This window comes from Dreissena polymorpha, chromosome 2 (genome assembly GCF_020536995.1).
Source record: "Dreissena polymorpha isolate Duluth1 chromosome 2, UMN_Dpol_1.0, whole genome shotgun sequence".
Lineage (NCBI taxonomy): Eukaryota > Metazoa > Mollusca > Bivalvia > Myida > Dreissenidae > Dreissena > Dreissena polymorpha.
In genome coordinates this window covers 116,214,919-116,236,252 of record NC_068356.1, presented here as the reverse complement: position 1 = coordinate 116,236,252, position 21,334 = coordinate 116,214,919, and the positions used below count along the sequence as shown (strand labels likewise).

The 21,334-nt window shown below is 33.9% G+C and overlaps 1 protein-coding gene across 10 annotated transcripts in view; it reads right to left on the bottom strand.

Annotated features, from left to right (window-relative positions):
* The window catches only part of LOC127868615 (cadherin-23-like), an 85,692-nt gene that overhangs the window by 53,705 nt on the left and 10,653 nt on the right, over nucleotides 1-21,334 (bottom strand). For 3 of the 10 annotated variants that reach the window (XM_052410502.1, XM_052410501.1, XM_052410503.1), the window contains exons 1-2: nucleotides 14,165-14,471; nucleotides 2,917-3,073 (exon numbers count right to left, since the gene is read on the bottom strand). In XM_052410502.1, coding sequence (XP_052266462.1) covers nucleotides 2,917-2,977 — 61 coding nt within the window. In that variant the 5' untranslated portion in view covers nucleotides 2,978-3,073; nucleotides 14,165-14,471. Of the gene's footprint in view, nucleotides 1-2,916; nucleotides 3,074-13,461; nucleotides 13,674-14,164; nucleotides 14,474-21,334 lie in introns of those variants that run through there. The other 7 variants (XM_052410499.1, XM_052410500.1, XM_052410498.1 and 4 more) reach the window with 5 other exon arrangements.

The window sequence follows — 21,334 nt, the reverse complement described above, 5'->3', positions numbered from 1 at the left end:
TTTTAATTAATATGGAACATAATATAAAGGGACCCAGCACATGCAGATGGATGATTATGCCATATCTAAATTTCAACAAGAGCTCCGCGGTCGGAGACAAATGCCCCCACCCCCCAAACAAGGCCTTGACAGAGGATTTTTTGCAACAAAACAGACCATAAGAGTTCATCTTATCACATTAGCGTGACCTGGCCACTAAAATAAGTTTTCAGTTGACACAGAATTATGCACTTCTGTTAAATCATCGTTAAGAGTAAATGGATTGAGAATATTATAGTATTATAATTAAGGATCATATACTCTCAAAGGCCAATGCACATTTAAAGTATCAAGCCAATCAGTCAATTCCTTGACAAGTTATTGAATTAGAAACAATTTTCACACTTATTGTGACAGTGACCTTGACCTAGTGACCCCAATTTCAATAGGGGTAAAATACTATCCAAGGCAAATGCACATGGGAAGTTTCAAGCCAATCGGGTCAATTTGTTGAGGAGTTATTGATTAAAACAACTTTCACACTTATTGTGACAGTGACCTTGACCTTTGACCCAAATGTCTGTAGGGGTTATCTACTGTCCAAGGCCAATGCACATGTGAAGTATCAAGCCAATCGGTTGATTCGCTGACGAGTTATTGATCGGAACGATTTTCACACTTATTGTGACAGTGACCTTTGACCTAGTGACCCCAATTTCAAAAGGGGGCATCTAATTCCAAGGCCAATGCACAAAAGAAGTATAAAACCTTTTGGTTTATTTGTTGACAAGTTATTATCCGAAACTGGTTACCGGCCAACAGATAAACAGACCGACCAACCAACATCCAGCAAAACAATATACCCCTCTTCTTCGAAGGGGAGAATAAATAATATGGAACATAATATAAAGGGACCCAGCATATGAGGGGGGGGGTGAAAACAAACACGAGTAAGTTATTTGTGATCAAATCAAGCTGTAAGTATGTGATATTGTAAGAACCAATTTAGTTACTATTACTGAATTATGTGGAACAATTGAATGATTACCAATCCATCTAGGATCACAGAACCACACAGACACACATAAAGCCAGCAGCTCGGGGGTTATGGTGGCGATAATGGCTAGTCAGACAATATAAATGGATGGGTCTAATTCAACTAATGGCAAAAATTACTGTCCTTATGAACTACTGCCTAATTACGCCTCTTCATGTGGTCTATAAAATATTCATGTTAACAGAATACTTGTATGCTGTTTTATTTACAATTGGCCTTTCAGCAGCATGCAATGAAAAGCCTAACTTTCATTCAAAGAGCTTCAACAGTTTTTACGTGTAATGTTTATAGTAAATCTTAACTAAGGATTACACAGCCACATTCTAGTCTGTTCATCAGGATAGGCCTCCCAAAAACTCCCTTTGGCATGGGCACCTACCATATTCACTACTCTACTTTACCCGTAACTTGATTACAGCATATTTGATCTACTTTATAAAGATTCAAGTTAAAAATTTAAGTTTATTTAATGATAATATAATTTTTTTTATCAAAATTCTCAAAAGCATATTGAAATTGCTTGCAGACAATTTAAAAATTGTTTTACTACAATATATTTGATAATTGTGTCACAGATGTGTCACTTAACAGCGCATAACTACAGTAATATGCGAGGTCATGCTGAAATGTGTTTTTCATTTTCATTTTAGTTTTCTGCTAACCAACACTTTCCAAAATGTCAAATAGTTTTTCAAGTAATTGTAGTTTTTCAAGTAATTGTCTGAAAAACTTTATTAACAAGAGCTCCCCGTTTCCAGACAGATGCCCCCCCCCCAAACAGGACCTTAACAGGAATTTTTTGCAACAAAAGTGACTTCAAAAAAGTTTTTCACACTTATTGTGACAGTTACATTGACCTTTGACCTTAAGTGACCCCAATTTCAGTAGGGGTCATCTACTGTCCAAGGTCATTGGACATGGGAAGTATCAAGCCAATCTCTGTGAATCAGTTGACGAGTAATTGATCGGAATGATTTCACACTTATTTGCTTATTTGATAGTGACCTTGACCTTAGACCTAGTGACCCAAATTTCACTAGGGGCCACCTATTGTCAAACCACAATACACATGGGAAGTATCAAATCAATCGGTACCTCCGTTCACAAATTATTGATCGGAAATAATTTTCACTTTTAGTGTGACAGAGACCTTGACCTAGTGACCCAAATATCAATAGTGGTGATCTACAGGCAAATGTGAATGCACATGGGAAGTATCAAGCCAATTGGTCAATCCATTCACAAGTGAAGTTATTGATCGGAAACTATTTTCACTCTAAATGTGATAGTGACCTTGTGATAATTGTTGTAGAATACTCTGATATTGAATTTTTATCATATATTCCTATTAAAGATATACACTATATTGTGAATAAAAACAAAAACAATTTTTCTTTCCAATTGTTGACAGTGATAAATGATTAGATCTAGAAATTGATTAAGGACATAATATAGAAGCACTGCAGGGAAAGGGTTTCATGAAGAAAACGGCAATAATCTGAATATTATTTTTCTGACTGTGCAAATAACCAGCTGCCTCCAAGGCCTTTAAATGGTAGAATGAATACTCAATGTGGTTTTATTAGCTCTATTAATGGCGACATCACAGCTTGATCGACAACAGGTGATCACTTAACGAGGACAAGTTTCTTTAAGAAGATTCAGAGGCATTCAGTGGCAAAACAATTGAACACGTCATGCATTTTTTATGGGGTTTCTTCTGTTGAACGACAAGTAATTGTATGTACACAGCTGCTTTGATATTAACACACAAACTTCTTAATCTAAACACTTTGAAATATTAATTTACATTATTTTTATGGTAAATTAATAAAGTATTTTGTAATAAATACAGTATGTATAATGTGATTCATACACACCAGTGTGCCATACTGCCAGTTGCAACAGAACAACTTCAGCGTATTGTAAGGATGGAAACATTGTGTAGAAGGGGAGCTAATATGATATGTCCAGTCAACTCCCCTGTGGTCTCCCTTCTTGGAGGTTGGCTGATTGAACAGCAAAATGTATGGAAATCTGAAACAAAAAGTGTCAATAAGGTTCACATTACTACTTAGAGAATAGTGGCCACAAAGGCATTGACTATATACAAAAAGATTAAGATAGTTTGAATGCTTCAATCTTATTTAAATTAATGTCTGTGCTGAACTGTCTAAATTATATTGATTTTATATGTAATATTATTTTGTACTATGTGACATTAACAGGATTTATAATCTTTTAATGGCTGGAAGTTTACCTTCCCAGATCATTTAGTTATCTCATCAAAAGATCAAAATTGATAACTCACTTCACATTTTACATTTTTTGAATGACGTGTTTAAAACTCACTTCACATTTTACATTCTTTCAAATGTGATGTTTAACAAGAGCTATCAGAGGACAGCGCGCTCGACTATTTGAATGCTTGACAGTATAACGTAAGCCATCATGGAAAGGGGAGGGGGGGGTATAATGTGGGGATTCTGGAGTGGGGCATGGGGATGGTTTGGGTGGAGTGCATTGTGGTATGTCAGGTAAGTGTTGTTTTGTCAAAGTATGAATCAAATGTGATCATAAATAAAGAAGTTATGGCAATTTAAGCAAAATGTTCAGTTATCTAAGTATAAAAGGGGCCATAATTCTGTCAAAATGCTTGATACAGTTGTCTGCTCTTGTTTATACATTGGGATTATGCTGGTAAAGAAGTATGCAAAATATGAAAGCAATATGTCAAAGGACATAGAAAATATTTAAGGTGGTACGCAAACTTTAACATAGATGTATTAATAATATGCATATTTTAAGTATAAAAGGGGGCCATAATTCTGTTTAAATGCTTGATAAAGTTGTCTGCTCTTGTTTATAGATTGGGGTCATGTTGGTAAAGAAGTATGCAAAATATGAAAGCAATATGTCAAAGGACATAGAAAATATTTGAGGTGGTACGCGAACTTTCACATAGATTTATCAATAATATGCATATTTTAAGTATAAAAGGGGCCATAATTATGTCAAAATGCTTGATACAGTTGTCTGCTCTTGTTTATAGATTGGGGTCATGTTGGTAAAGAAGTATGCAAAATATAAAAGCAATATATCAAAGGACATAGGAAATATTTGGGGTAGTACGCAAACTTTAACATTTGCACGCTAACGGGAACGCCCACGCCAGGGTGGGTAGGATAGCTCCATCATATATATTTCATATATAATAGTCGAGCTAAAAATAATCTATACAAAGCATAATCAACGGTAGAATAATAACAACCACTTCACAATCCAGTTAATTAGTTCCTTAGCTTAAATATGACTTACTGAAATTAGTTATCAACAATAAGCAGACAAACATATACATATATTGATCCTCATGATTGTTAGACCAAGATTTATTGTCCAAGGATTTCTAGTATGGATGTTTATTGGATTATTAAACCATTTGGTACTATTTATCACTAAACACATGATTGGTCAAATGAATAATTGATTGACAAGATTCTTCTGGTAAACTGACTTACTTAATTTTATTTTATTATCTGGTGCACAACCTTTGAGTACAACAAGTGACCATTCGTGAAAAAAAACAAACCACCATAGAACAAAACACAATTTCTCTACAACAAATGTGCTATTGATTTACCACTTTCTTTATTTCTTTTTGATGGCAAAGCTTCAAATTAATCTGCAATAAAGCCTTCATCAGTGAAGAATTTTTGCTAAATCATTGTACCGTTTTCAGTTTTCTAATAACCATTGGTATATGGAACGCAGGTCAAATACGATCAATTAAGTTTTTTCACAATCAAAACTTTTGAGAATGGCATGTCAGATTAAAATTGATCAAAGTTGTTTAAGAACATTTATCACGAAACCAAAAATATTTTCCTTTCTTATTTATATTATGAAACAAAGTATTATTACTTGTGAAGTGAAGAAAAATAATCATCATAAGAAGTCATAAGCAGAAGGAAAAGTTCTTACATGGATCTACAAGACGTAATTCATCTTTTTTTAATCCACCTAGTGGAATTTTCAAGAATAATTACTGCAACTACAAAAACTCCAGGATAATTTTCATTACCTGATGCTTCAAAGACTTTCATCATACAATTAAATAGAGTATGTCAAAGCATCAAGGATTTTTTTAATTTCCTGTTTACATATTTAAATGCATTTCTTTCATAACAAATTAGTTTCCTGTCAAACAAATATTATTTACTTTCATTTTAACTGATGGCCTTTTAAGGTGTATGTGACAGTTACTTTTAAATTTGATGTTAATGATATTCAATCTGTTTCACAAAAAGTGTTTTTTTTTTAAAGGGGCCTTTTCACAGATTTTGGCATTTTTTAACTTAGTCATTAAATGCTTTATATTAATAAATGTAAACATTGGATCGTAAAAGCTTCAGTAAAAAATCAAGAATAAAATTTAAAAAAGGAAAAGAACATTGCCCGGAGCAGGATTCGAACCAGTGACCCCTGGAGTCCTGCCAGAGTCCTGAAGTAAAAACGCTTTAGCCTACTGAGCTATTCCGCCGAGTACTCATACTTGACGTATTTTATACTTTATATAAGCAATCTTCGTAGTTTCACAAAATTTAACGACAAAAACAGAACTCTCCAAATTATTCAATCGTTTCGCGTTGCAACGCTTTATAATTTTTAGGTTTTCAAATCGTCAAAAGATGCATATAATGGCTATATAAGACCATGGTAAATGTTCAGTATTACTGTTTCCTCACAAAAATCATAACTAAAACGAAAATTTGCGAATCTGAAACAACTTTTTTCAATTTTGTCAATTTACCAAAGCGTGAAAAGATCCCTTTAAGTTTAAATAAAGAAAAAAGCTATCAATTAGAAAAAAAACAACAAGACATCAAATAGTATGAAGCCAAGAAAAATGATATGGCAATGTGTGTCCCCTATTACTGCACAATAAAAAAAAGGCATCAAAACCCTACACAAACGTTTAGTATCATGTGATTGTAAGAACAAGGCAACAACAATATATAAATCAAAGCGCTGAAGGCACTGCAGTTGTTGACTCTTTGAACACATTTAATTTGACTTGTCACATGACATGAAGTTCGACTTTTTAACATAGGCCAATCAAACAGCCATGAAAAATACAAACACCAATTTAATTTAAGTTTAATTGTCTACAGTGGTGAGATTTTGAAAAAAAAATCAGGGAGGAAAAAGACATTGATTTACAATCTCTCATAATTTTATACAGGATTCCCACAAACTCCACTTATGATTACAAAGATGAAAAAAGAAATTCAACGTAAATCTAAGTTCACGCTAAGGAAAAGTTTGTGAGTCTAACAAAGAATGAACCACGCCATAATTCTAATAATAAATGTATTGGTATCAACGAGCATTGTATTAAATTCTCAATCAAACCATATTAAAAAATATTTTGTATTTTTGGCCTGAACAGAACATTTTTCTTTCAAAATTTTTTTTTGCTTTACACAATGAAATAAAGAGTTCTATTTATCACTTAGTTAAACACTATTGGATTTTTTCATTTTTCTCCCGTTGATGTGATACAAAATCAGCTGTTATTAAGGTTGGTATAAACTAATAGCCTCATCTGTGCACGTGTATGTGTATATTTCAGAGTTTATTTAGAAGTCCGGCCGCATCTTCGCGAATGCATCTATTGGCTTACCTGCCCTTGTGACCTTAAATGAGAGCTGTGTTATGCAATTATAACGTAACACGCAGTTGACTATTTTCATAAGGCAAAAATGTTATGAAAAGTATTCTTTTCTGCACCGCTATATTCTTTATCCACATGACCAGCATAAAACACTTCTTTTAATTATGCAAAGTATACCTCCACAAACTATTTCAAGGCGCAGACTGCCTTTAATCCTCGATTTTTGAGTGATTTAGTGAACAGTAGTGATCTGCATACTGATCTTTACAACCACACTATTAACCTTAGTTGTTTTTGCGAACACTTTATAAAATAGATGGAAACAAGAGCTTCGTTTGTGAAACACAATGCCCCTTACTGTGCTTTAAAGCTGGCGGCGGCTGGGCCACAGCAGCTTTTTTAGAGAAAACAGGGCCCTTAACTTAGCAAAACAACAATAGAACCGAACAAGACTCACATCTAAGTCATGTAGGTAGACTAACATACCAAAAATCAGCCCTTTATCTGAAAGAGTTTCGTAAAAAACCTGTGGAAAACAGTTATTATAGAGAAAAGTGCGAGGCAAGTTACATTGAACTTTGCAATAAACCAATGGACTGGAAAAAATGTCACACTCAGCTATATGTAATATACTATTAGGTAGACTCACATACCAAAAATCAGCTCAATATCTGAAAGGGTTTCATAAAAAACTCCAGAAAATGGTTATTCTATGGAAAATTTCTCTATATCCACTTTTGTCTCATATCACCATGCCTGTAACTTGCTATTAATAGAAGCTCCTCCCTTGGATTATATCCCTTTAAAAAATCTAACTTCCCTTGTCAACAATCCACACTGTACCTGCCAAATGAAGAATAAAAATTCTTCCTTTAATCTCCCTTTAAAGCTTACTACTTCCCTTGGCAATAAATTTAGATCAGCCAAAGGCCTGTATCTTCATGAAAAATCAATAGAATTGAATGAATTCCACACTTTATTTGTAGGCCATGTAAGTAGACACACATACCAAAAATCATCTCATTACCTGAATGCATTTCATAAAAAAAACTCCTGAAAACGGAATGCCGGACAGACAGACAGACGGACAGTGAGACTGCTATATGCCACCTACTCAGGGGCATACAAAAACAGTTGATATCCCTTTAATTGAAGATATGTGGGCAGGTTGGGCTTAAGTTACACTGGCCACATATGCCATAAGACCAATTTTGGCATGACACGGATATAACAGTGTGATTTGAATGTGTGAAAGAAAACTGCGCCTTAATCAAACGTTTCGATGAAGAACAAATGAATTCATAATAATAGCCACAGAAGGACATATACGATGGAATTCCATGTAGTGAAATGTGTATCTACGAACACTATTATGAGGTTTAATATGTGTGCACTAAATGACAAACATTTCATGCAGTGGCTATGTGACTTTCAAGTGAAAACAAGAGCTGTGTTTGTGAAACACAATGCCCCCTATTGGGCCGCTTTGCAGCCATATATTTGACCTTTGACCTTGAAGGATGACCCTGACCTTGACCTTTCATCTCTCAAAATGTGCAGCTCTATGAGATACACATGCATGCCAAATATCAAGTTGCTATCTTCAATATTGCAAAAGTTATGACCAAGGTGAAAGTTTTGGAACAGAATGACAGACAGACAGACAGGAAAAAACAATTACCCCCGGTCATTCGATCCGGGGGCATAAAATAAAGCAACAATACTTAAAACTTTGTGTGTTTTTTTTAATAACTTAGAAAAGTAAATTTTCTACCTTTTTATTTCAAAGTCAGGATATACGCTGAATATCTCTTTTAAAAGATATTTCTTGTTTAACATGTTTATTTTTTAAATTTATTTTACTACATGCATATGAACAAAAATTGTAAAGAAACAACACTGGTGACTGGAAGTTATTTTCTTTATTTTCTAATTATTTGATTACTCGATCTTGAACCATTTGGGTATATTTGGATAAAAGCTGTGTGTGGTTAGGCAGCAAAAAGAAATGAATTCTTTATATGAATTTTATTTATTTTCATTTGTGAAATTTCAAAAACAGCTAAGGTATGAAATAAACTGTAAATCATATTAATTAATGTAATGAATATTAAGTGAGAGTATACTTCCCTTAAATCTGATAAATTATGCATAAACAAAGACCACCTGGCACATGATGAGCTTGACTCATCAAATCAATAAATGTATAAAGAATATTAAGTATGAACCTTATATGAAGGGCGTGAATATCTGCTGATCAAACACCTTCAAACAGGAAATTGTAATGTCACATCTATAAACATTCATGATATTTTTCTGCCCTCATGAGCAGAGACTATAATAAATCTACATGGGAAAAAGAATTTAAAATTAAAGTACAAACTAACACTTCTCAGGACTTTTTACAGTCTCATAAATTCTTAAAACTCTTGAATGGTTTGGTCAAAACAATTATTTTCACCCATCATTTATTGCTTTCAATATTCATGACATCTATATTCATAGGTATTGACATGACCACCTATTTCAGATAATATTGATTACTTTCTAACATATCACTTCATTATTCCCTGTCTATCACCACCTGTTGTTCTATTATTAAATCCTCTTCAAGCACATGTACATGTATTAGTACTGGTTTCTATGATATAACATAACATGATTATTCAGTCTAATATCCAACATTTTTTTTGTAACAACTGCAACATATTGCTGCTTTTCTGGTTGGAAATGGTCAAAGATAAAGAGTGCAACAATTTCATAATTGGCATTACAAAGGTTTCTTTTTAAATTGTACAAATTTGCAGTTTTTTAATTATACTCAATTCTCAGCTTTATCGTAGCATTAAAAACGGAATAGATAGGACATAGTTTAATGGCAGCCACTTTTTATACTTGGACTTCATTATTTACAAACTAAATGCTGTCGTAATGACATTCTTTCAACAGGCCTGATAAAAAATAAACATACCATTTTACTTGGATATTCAGGTATTTCTATACATGACAGCTGTCAATTAAATTGGGTTTTCCTTCTTTTAAAGACTAAGATCTCAAACAATCTTGTTGCTTATCAGAAGAGCCACATCTCCCTACCAGTTTGACTGCTCTTGTAACCCTTTCCTACTTAGAAGCAAAGTGAAAATGGCTATGTGCAAACAGCATAAAACCTGAACAGCCTGCAAGTAACTAGCGAGTAACTTGCAGTCTGTTCAAGTTTTATGCTGTTTGCTGCTCATCAGTATCTTAGGGTTCGTAATGATGCCTTTAAAACTTGAATCGAGAAAGAAAGGTCTTAAATTAAATATAAACTTTCTAAGGGACTACAAATGCATCAAAATACGTATCTAAGTGGTGCAGTGGTAAATGGTTAAATGACCCACATCTTGCAAAAAAGGGTCTAATGACATATGCGGCCAGCTTAGCTCCAGCCAAGCATGCCCATCCATCAACTGAAAGTATCTTTAAAATATGAAATTATCATATTTCCCACATAGCAAAAGAAAAACAAGAGGCCCATGAGGGCCTGAATCGCTCTACTGGCTGGAATCAATAGGGCTCAAGCCCTTGATAGTATGAACAATCTGAGTAAGTTTAAAATAAACAGACCCAAAATGTGAAATTTATCGCATAAACAAGGAGAAATGTAAAATTTAAACTTCAAATGGCTCCTTTTCAACAATAAGTTGGACAAATTTTTTCACTCTCAATGGGATTCTGGCCTATCATGATATAAAACATCCGTTGAAGTTTCAAAAGGATAGAACTTTATATGTAAACAAACAAGAAATGTGTTTGTCGGAAACACTATGTCCCCTTCTGCGCCACTTTGAATTTATTTATTTTGACCTTTGACCTTGAAGGATGACCTTGACCTTTCACTACTCAAAATGTGCAGCTCCATGAGATACACATGCATGCCAAATATGAAGTTTCTATCTTCAATATTGCAAAAGTTATGTCAGAATGTTAAAGATTTTCAGTTTATTTCTCAAATTCAAGGGGAGATAATTCTGGACTTATAACTCCGATATTGCTCATTTTCAATAGGGTTTGACTCATCATTCAGCTAAAGACACTGTGCAAGTTGGGAAATGATTGGATGCAAACTGTGGACTTTATTGCATGAACATGCCTTATTTCACATTTTTCTCAAATTCAAGGGAGAATAATTCTGGACTTTTTCCTCTGATGTAACCCATTTTTAATAGGGTTCGAGTCCTCATTAATATAAAGACACTGAACAAGTTTGAAAAGAATCGGATGAAAACTGTGGACTTTATGGCGTAAACAAGAAAAAGTCTAACGCACACATGGACGACGGAAACCACACCATGACATAAGCTCTTCAGGCCTTCGGCCAGTAAAGCTAACTAGTCAATATGGACAAAATACTGCCCATCACTTGTTTTTTTTTGCATCCAGATATTAACCTATTAAAATTGTGAATAACATAAAAGATAACCAGCTTATGATGAAATAGAAATGGCGCGGCATAGGGCAACATGTATCCCCACACCGCATATTTGACCCAGGGGCGCGCCATTGTTGGTAATGGGTTCATGCATAGTTGAGATTGACCGTATTGTCATAAGAGAAGTTCAGTATCAATTAGAAGTGAATCTGTGTAGAAATGAAGAAATTATAGTAAAAGACAATTTTGGGTGGGTGTGGCCTATTATGGGCGGGGCGCCCCAGGGTTGGTAAAGGGGCCATACATAGTTGAGATTAAACTTATTGTCATTAGAGATGTTCAGTATCAATTTGAAGTAAATCGATGTAGAAATGAAGAAATTGTAGTAAAAGGCAATTTTGGGTGGGTGTGGCCTATGTGGGCGGGGCGCCCCAGGGTTGGTAATGGTGCCATGCATAGTTGAGATTGACTGTATTGTCATAAAAGAGGTTCAGTATCAATTTGAAGTGAATCGGTGTAGAAATGAAGATATTATAGTAAAAGGCAATTTTGGGTGGGCGTGGCCTATGTGGGCGGGGCCTATGTGGGCGGGGCGCCCCAGGGTTGGTAATGGGGCCATGCATAGATGAGATTAACTGTATTGTCATACGAGAGGTTCAGTATCAATTTGAATTGAATCAGTTTAGAAATGAAGAAATTATAGCAAAAGGCAATTTTAGGTGGGCGTAGCCTATGTGGGTGTGGCCTATTATGGGCGGGGCGCCCCAGGGTTGGTAATGGGGCCATACATAGTTGAGATTGACCGTATTGTCATAAGAAAAGTTCAGTATCAATTAGAAGTGAATCGGTGTAGAAATGAAGAAATTATAGTAAAAGACAATTTTGGGTGGGTGTGGCCTATAATGGGGGGGGGGGGGTGCCCCAGGGTTGGTAATAGGGCCTTACATAGTTGAGATTGACTGTATTGTCATAAGAGATGTATAGTATCAATTTGAAGTAAATCGGTGTAGAAGTGAAGAAATTATAGTAAAAAGCAATTTTGGGTGGGCGTGGCCTATGTGGGCGAGGTGCCCCAGGGTTGGTAATGGCGCCATGCAATGTTGAGATTGACCATAAAAGAGGTTCAATATCAATTTGAAGTGAATCGGTGTAGAAATGAAGAAATTATAGTAAAAGACTATTTTGGGTGGGCGTGGGCTATGTGGGCGGGGCGCCCCAGGGTTGGTAATGGGGCCATGCATAGTTGAGATTAACTGTATTGTCATAAAAGAGGTTCAGTATCAATTTGTAGTGAACTGTGTAAAAATGAAGAAATTATAGTAAAAGGCAATTTTGGGTGGTTGTGGCCTATGTGGGCGGGGCGCCCCAGGGTTGGTAATGGGGCCATGCATAGCTGAGATTGACCGTATTGTCATAAGAGAGGTTCAGTATCAATTTGAAGTGAATCGGTGTAGAAATGAAGAAATTATAGTAAAAGGCAATTTTGGGTGGGCGTGGCCTATGTGGCCGAGGCGCCCCAGGGTTGGTAATGGGGCCATGCATAGTTGAGATTGACCTTAGTGTCATAAGAGAGGCTCAGTATCAATTTGAAGTAAATTGGTGCAGAAATGAAGAAGTTAATGTAAAATAACATAAAAAAATGAGTGAAAATCTCTGACCTGGCCCGCCCCAACCCCCATACATTTTGACCCAAGGGTCAGATCAAAATTCCATCACTGTCGCACATATGCTCATAGCTACCATGTATGTAAGTTTCAAGGTTCTAGTGCTAAAAGTGTAGGAGGAGCAGGTGGCCAGGACGGACGGACGGACAGACGCACATCAATACAATATCCCCACTTTTTCTCCGAAAAACGTGGGGATAATTAAATAGTATGTATTACCGAACTGATAAATTTGGCATTTGGAAAATGTTATTCCTGTTTTTTTCAAATTTAATGTTTTTAGTTGCCAACTAAATATAACATACATTTTTTGTATTGCTAAACATTATTGTATGTCCGTTACATTTATGATTATATCCTGATGAAGGCCATGGTTGAAACATCTTAAGACAAATGGAAGTAAACATGTACATTTTTTTAACATAAAACATATTTTTTAGAACAAATTATATTAAACAAAGCCGCACATAGTAACTGCAGTGTGAGCCATATAATTACATCACATTATATAAAGAAGACTACAGTATTAATTTAGTACTATCATTTTTGTAGTTTATAAGCAAAACAATAATGACAATAGTTGAACATGAAAGATTCCTTTTTCAGTGTACTCTTCTCATAATTAATATGATATGACATTATTACAAAATACAGATCATAAAAATATACTCACTAATTAAAGAAAAAAACAACATCAGTGTCCATAATAATCCATTCTGTAATATTAAGGCATAATCTATTTCATTGAAATTATTCATTTGATTCCATCTTTACTGTAACATGACCAACGCCCAAATGACAATAACCGATCAAGAATGAGACTCAGTTATAACTTCCAGGTATGGAGGCTGGCAGTATTGAAAATGAAAGTCAGTCTACAATTTGTACTAGCTGCGCGCCATGTATTCTGAAATTATTGATTGAAGACAGGTACAGCTACAAAGGTGGCATAAGGAGACAACGGCATTGTCATAGCAGCAGAAATGGCCTTACTTGTCAATGGAAAACAGCGGGAACTACAATGAGTGTTATACCAGCATTAAAGGCACTATAAAAGATCATTTGGTCTCACATTGGTGACATTCACAGATTATGTGACAATAATATTAATATACCAAGTACAGTCACTTATGACTGTGAACATAGATAACTGAATTTATAAACATTAACACTTTGAACAAAAGATAAAAATTTGTAAATTCTTTCTTTTCATTATCTTCAGGAAGTTTAAAAAAGAGGTGATTACTTAAAAAATACGACTGTGCTCCAAAAACGCAATATTATGGAAATAAATTACATATCATTTCTGATAAAATCGAACAAATGTGTTTTGCTATTTTTTTCAATTCTATCAGAAACTTAACTAACTGACATACCATGTTTTCTGTATTACATCCCAAAATGTAGTTTTGATTGGATATAAATTTACAGTTCATTATATAAAAAAACACAAAGATAATCTCCTTAATCTTAAAATTTTCAATAAACAAATCACCAAATGATCGATACAATGAGCGTTTCCAAATTTCCAAATATACTGAGGCCCGATCAGTTTATATGGATCGATCTCATCAATACACGTCCAAGGCTTAGTTACTGGGCGATGTGGAAGAATTCCCTTTGAACCAACAAACAACGCTCTGATTACCAAAACCCTTCTGAAACTTGTCACATTGTTTACAGTTAGAAACCTTTACAAACAAATAATGCAGGGAAAATCAATCGATACCATACATAACAATCTGTTATCTCTGTTATGCAAATATAGTGAGGAGGGTTCTCAAAATGAATTAATAGTGATAGCAAATATAATTGTATCTGAGTAATAAACAAATACCAGTCCACGGGTACCTCTACTTCAAAGCCTAGCAATCCAGGGAGCAGAATATGGACTATCGTACTTGAGATGGGAAGATAAGTATTACAAAATAAATCATATCAAAGTTTGGTTCACTCTTATCTACAGTAAAATATATAGGTAAATCATCAGTGATAAATAACCAGATTTCCATGTTCCAAGTTTTAAATAACTGAAGATCATGCAAATCAACAATCAACCAGATATACAAAATGTACATATTTTTGTCACATTTTATATTGTTAAAAATATTGGTACATGTATTTCCCCTAATAATCATAAATATTAATATTAAAAGAAGGAATAAATTTTTATTCCCATGTTTTGCAATGCATGAAATACAATATTGATGAAATTGTTGAGGAAAAACATGTTTTTTACAATATTTTTCTATATATACTAGGTTTCATGGGGTTCAGTTGCACACATACACAGATGCAACTTTCAATTAAATCAGCCCAATATTACACATGTAGTACTTTTATCAAACATGCACATGTTCAAGGAGCTACTGGTAGATATTTTACTTATAATTATGTAAAATTTACTTTTGAAAAATAATACCACTTTTTGAAAAATAATACCACATCAGCTATCCCGTTTTTCATGTTAGTTTTAACTATGGTGATGACTAGCCACCACCCTCTCACAAATATTTAGAAATTAATTATTTATTTTGCCACACAATTCACCTATTTTCAAAGAATGTTTACATATAAGCTGTTAATTAATATTCTAATACAGGGCTGTAGAGAATAAACACATGTGACAGTGTGTGGTACCTCAATGGTAGTACTGAAATTCAGAAACAGTCTGATCACCAATATCCACAATAGCTGCACTCTGGGAATACGGTACATTAAAATTAGCCTGTGCAGTTTTAGCCTTTAAAATTAGCCTGTGCAGTTTTAGCCTTTAAAATTAGCCTGTGCAGTTTTAGCCTTTAAAATTAGCCTGTGCAGTTTTAGCCTTTAGAATTAGCTTGGCAGTTTTAGCCTTATCAGCCTGTGCAGTTTTAGCCTTATCAGCCTGTGCAGTTTTAGCCTTATCAGGAATAGCAATTTTGGCTTTAACAGAACTTATGCCTAGAGGAAGCCTCTTCTAAACAAAAATCCAGTCTAAGTAGAACATTTCTTACCTGGTGACCAGTCTAAGTAGAACATTTCTTACCTGGTGAGTCTGGGACGTTACTTTACGCACAAGCATTAAGACTGTACAGGCTAATCTTGGATGATACGTTACACATATTTATTTAGCCATGGTTTCCCAGAGTCTGGTTCATATCAAGTATGCATGTTAAATATGACATGTCTGTATATTGTATTTTGGGCCGGTGGCCTTTATTTACAAAATAAATTGTCTTGTCTTGTCTTGCCTTGGTACACTGTGTTAGGTTGTGCCAACCCATGAAGAACAAATCTACTGTCTGCTTTTATGACAGGCAAGTGAATTTAAAAACAATCTAATATTAAAATGCATATATTAGATGGAAGAAAGGTTGGGTCAAAAGAGTTGGTGTCAGAGTGGATATGGCAACATTGGGGGAAAGAAAATGTGTAGGTTTGAAACACAATTAATAATTTTAGCTTATGAATTTTCTTGTTGAAATCGATTTTACACAATACGAATGAAATTTTCTGAGTACACTGATCTCATCTAATGATTTGGAATCAAATCAAATGTTATAAACTGGTACATTAACTATTAATTATCTACAAATAAATGCCATTAAGGTTTCTTATTACCATGGTAACATACTAAGCACAATATTAAATCTACAATAATGAGCAAAAATAATGACAAATGACCAAGAACATAATGTTTAAAAGCACACACAGTTCGACATTTATTGAAAGCTATGTGATGAAATATTGAAAATTATTGGGGGAAAAAATCCCAAAGTTTTTCCTCACTTACTTGATCAAAGACAACTTTTGTTTTTGATTTTGATTTGAATTTGTTTCATTTTATGAATAAAGTCATATCAGATCACTATTTATTCTATACAATCCTTGACAAGAAGGGAAGATACATAGGAAAGGTTTATAGCAGCCTTAAATCTCACAAATGCTTATTTTAATTATCTAAGAATTAATCAACTGGCAAACATTACATCTTTAAAATGCCTAATCTCTTTAATCAACTCAACTGATTTTTGCAAGGAACACCATAAAGACACTTATCTATTTGTTAGTGCCAGTAGCAGTCACAACAAACTTAAACTTGAAATCCATGACACATCTATGCATCAAATATTGGACTGGAATGCAGATGTTTTAAACAAATTATTATGCATCAATCAGAAAATAGTATAGTTATAAAACATCTTAATATAACTTTTATGAAAATAATAATCAAAATCATTAAATAAAAAGAAAATTTGTTTTGCTTTTGGAGAAAGTACTGTGAAATAGTGCTCATGAAAGTATTTTTTCTCAATTTACTTAGAAAAATAATTAATAATTTTGCCCCCAAAAGCAAACCAATATCCTATATCTACTAAAGATCAGATTTCCCATTGTAAATTGTGTAAACCAATTCCTATCTTATTTTAATATCTATATGTCATAAAAAATATTTTTGTATCATTTTTAATATGCCACATGCAGGAACCAAAATATATCCTGCACATGGGTCTTAAAGGAGCTAAGGTTTTGGTATAATATTTTTAAAAAAGTTTCCTAGGTTTACATTTATTTCCTCCGGGTACAATATTTACTATGCCCCTCAACTGCTTATGATAGTTGTAAAATACAGATATAATATGACAGGACAACAGATCAAAGTCAATATTATGGCCTGTTGATTGCAATCACATGGATACATCAGTTGCTGCCTTATGAAACATTATTACGCACATTAAACATTTAAAGAAGCTATATGCAACCATCAATTAATTTCATTACAAATAAAATCAAAGTGTACTGATGTTACAAATTTGATTCATGATCGTTAAGAGACATTTCCAAGTAGGTCAAAACTTCAATTGACGGTTTAAACATGTGATTGAATGGTTTCCTCCATTCTTCCAATTCCTGTTCTCTTCAGCACAAATAATGTTTGTCAAAAAGAACTGAAGGCTTTTGAATTTTGTTACAATTATTTGAGTCATCATATTGTCATCAAAACAAGTGCCATTTAAATTGTTAACCAACAGGTAATTGTTTGGGTCAGATGTTTATCCATTCAGTGTTCAACTCCTTGTTTTCACAAAAAGATAACATTTTTAACAATGTATATTTTAACCTAAATTCTACATTTCAATTCTCTCCTATACTTACAATACATTACCAAATGTTTTTTTGTTTTTTTTTTAAATAGTGACAAAACACCAATTGAAACAAGTTTAATTTTTCAATATTTGTATTAATGACAAAATTTGTTGATGTTTATTGGTTTTTACATTGTTTAAATATAGGACAAAAATGCAAGTTGTGTAAGTCATTAAAGCAATATAACCAATAAAATGCAAAGAAATATCCATTGGTATCAAAGGGTTTGACTGATTTTCTTAATTGTTTATGTTTACATGAATCGTGAACTCGACGGTTCCCAGGCCGCGATGTCATCAGGCTATGATCAACAACTGTTGATCAGTTCAATTAAGACATCAAATGATACAACCAATGACTAGTCAAGCATAGAAATGCCATGAATTAACACATTGAATACTGGGTAGAATTTGTCCACGTTTATTGTGAAATCTGATAAGTCTTTAAGACAACGATCAAGTCTGGTTGAGTTGTCAAACTTTGTTTAGGTTGTCACACATGTGAACGCCAACTCACACAACAGAATTAAATATTAACTGCGGAGATGTGGGAAGATTGGCGTGTTGATCTACTGATGGGGGAAGATTAAGAATTAATGAGTCAAGACGCAGGTTGCATGACTAAGATGTGTATTTCACCATGGACCTTGTCAAGACAATTTTAGCACTTTGCAAGAAGTGCTGCTGAATAGTGAGCTAAAATCTATCATTTTTATATTGTTTGTTTTTTTTGTTACAAAATCATCAAACTTAAACAGGTCAACTTTAATATTTGGGACCTAAACAAAAATACGAGGAATAAAATAATAAATATATAATTAAAATATTTTTATAAAAAAAGGTTTTGACATTATTTCACACAATACAGCAGTCCCCTACCAGTTATGTGAAAACCCCTGACAATTAAACATGAAGACTACTTTCATGTTGTCCTTTGTCTGTATTTATATTGCATAATGGAATGATATGTCCATTTAGCAATAGCAATATTTTTTTTTATTGTTTCTCCCCACCAAGGAAAAAAAGGTTGTGCATATTACCATGACATGAGTATAGAAGGTTTTATGATGATATCTTATGCACTTTAAGAAAAATTGCATTATTTTGTATAATTCTATTTATAGTTACAGTAACCTGACAATTTAACATGTGCAGAAATGATGTATTATGAATATTCCTCTCATCACTTTTAGTATGTAAACCAAGTTTCATAATTATATTGTATGTACTTTACAAGATATTTTTTTTTAAGGAAAACAGACCAATGGGATAACAGTGGAAGGTATCTACATACAGACAAAAGGGAAATTATGGACAAATAATTATACCAAGTTTCAAGATCATTTTTCATGAAATTGTTGAGTTATATGAAATTAATAAGTTGTGTTATATTTTTAGTAACAGCGACTTTACCTTTTTGACATTGCCCTTTAAGATTGCTGCAATTCATCCTTGTTACTTTCATGTAACATCGATATATTACTTAAGACATAAAGAAGAGAGGGAAATAAGTGAGTAATCGGAACTAAACCTTGAATTTATCTTTAAATCCAATTGTTTGTAAATAAAACACACTTCATGCCAACCCTGATGTTCTTTTTAAATAATGAGAATGAATCATACATTAAATCATTAATAATCACAATATTTAATATGCATTATTAGCATTTAACCTGATAACAAAGATAATCATTTTTAAAAAAATCAGGTTACTGCAATTCATGTTTAATTAAGTTGTCCCTATCTTTTGTAGTTGTGGTGATGAGACCAAATATCCTTGGGGAATGGATTTTCCCCTAAGGCAACAAGTACATTTATCAGTCCATCTATATCACTGTTACCATTATTAACACTGCAATATTGCTGGATGGAAGCCTATGAAACCATACTGAATTTTAAATTTAAAGAGCTCCAAGGAAGAAGGTGCTGAGAGGCAATGAATGTAACACCAGTAACATGACAACATCCATATGAAGTGGATATCATCTAAATTGGTGTTCCATTTCTCCCATGGAAACATTTTAAACATTGTAAGACTATCTCAATGATTATACATCATGACAATAACAAAACAATTAAAAGGGACAATGTCACTTAAAAGGGCCACAAAGGGGCAACCTCTTGACAAACAAGGGCTGTTTGTAAAACATGCATGCCCCCCATATGGGCTGTCAGTTGTAGTGGCAGCCATTGTGTGAATATGTTTTTTGTCACTGTGACCTTGACCTTTGACCTAGTGACCTGAAAATTTATAGGGGTCATCTGCCAGTCATGATCAATGTGCCTATGAAATTTCATGATCCTAGGTGTAAGCATTCTTGAGTTATCATCCGGAAACCATTTTACTATTTCGAGTCACTTTGACCTTGACCTTTGACCTAGTGACCTGAAAATCAATAGGGGTCATCTGCCAGTCATGATCAATGTGCCTATGGAGTTTCATGATCCTAGGCGTAAGCATTCTTGAGTTATCATCCGGAAACCATTTTTACTGTTTCAAGTCACTGTGACCTTAACCTTTGACCTAGTGACCTGAAAATCAATAGAAGTCATCTGCCAGTCATGATCAATGTACCTATGAAGTTTCATGATCCTAGGCGTAAGCATTCTTCGAGTTATCATCTGGAAACCATTTTACTGTTTCCAGTCACTGTGACCTTGACCTTTTACATATTGACCTGAAAATCAATAGGGGTCATCTGCCAGTCATGATCAATGTACCTATGAAGTTTCATGATCCTAGGCGTAAGCATTCTTGAGTGATCATCCGGAAACCATTTTACTATTTTGAGTCACTGTGACCTTGACCTTTGACCTAGTGACCTGAAAATCAATAGGGGTCATCTGCCAGTCATGATCAATAAACCTATGAAGTTTCATGATCCTAGGCCTAAGCATTCTTGAGTTATCATCCGGAAACCATTTTACTATTTTGAGTCACTGTGACCTTGACCTTTAACCTAGTGACCTGAAAATTAATAGGGGTCATCTGCCAGTCATGATCAATGTACCTATGAAGTTTCATGATCCTAGGACTAAGCGTTCTTGAGTTATCATCCGGAAACCATCTGGTGGACGGACGGACAGACAGACCGACATGTGCAAAACAATATACCCCCTCTTCTTCGAAGGGGGGCATAAAAACAGGCATATCATAACAGCTACAACTCACTTTATATTAAATAATTCATGTATTCTGAGATTACAATAATTAGTATGGCTCATTATAAATTGTATGGCTTTCGATTTGATACCAATTTTGGGTTATCTTTTTTCGGAATATTTGCTTCTTTGTTTGTATCAAACTTCTGATTTTATATTATGCTCGATTAACTTGATGAAAAGGTTTTAGTTAAGTGCCTTTTTGTGTAAATAAATAATAAACATGCCATTGAGAAGTTTTTCAATCAGATGTGA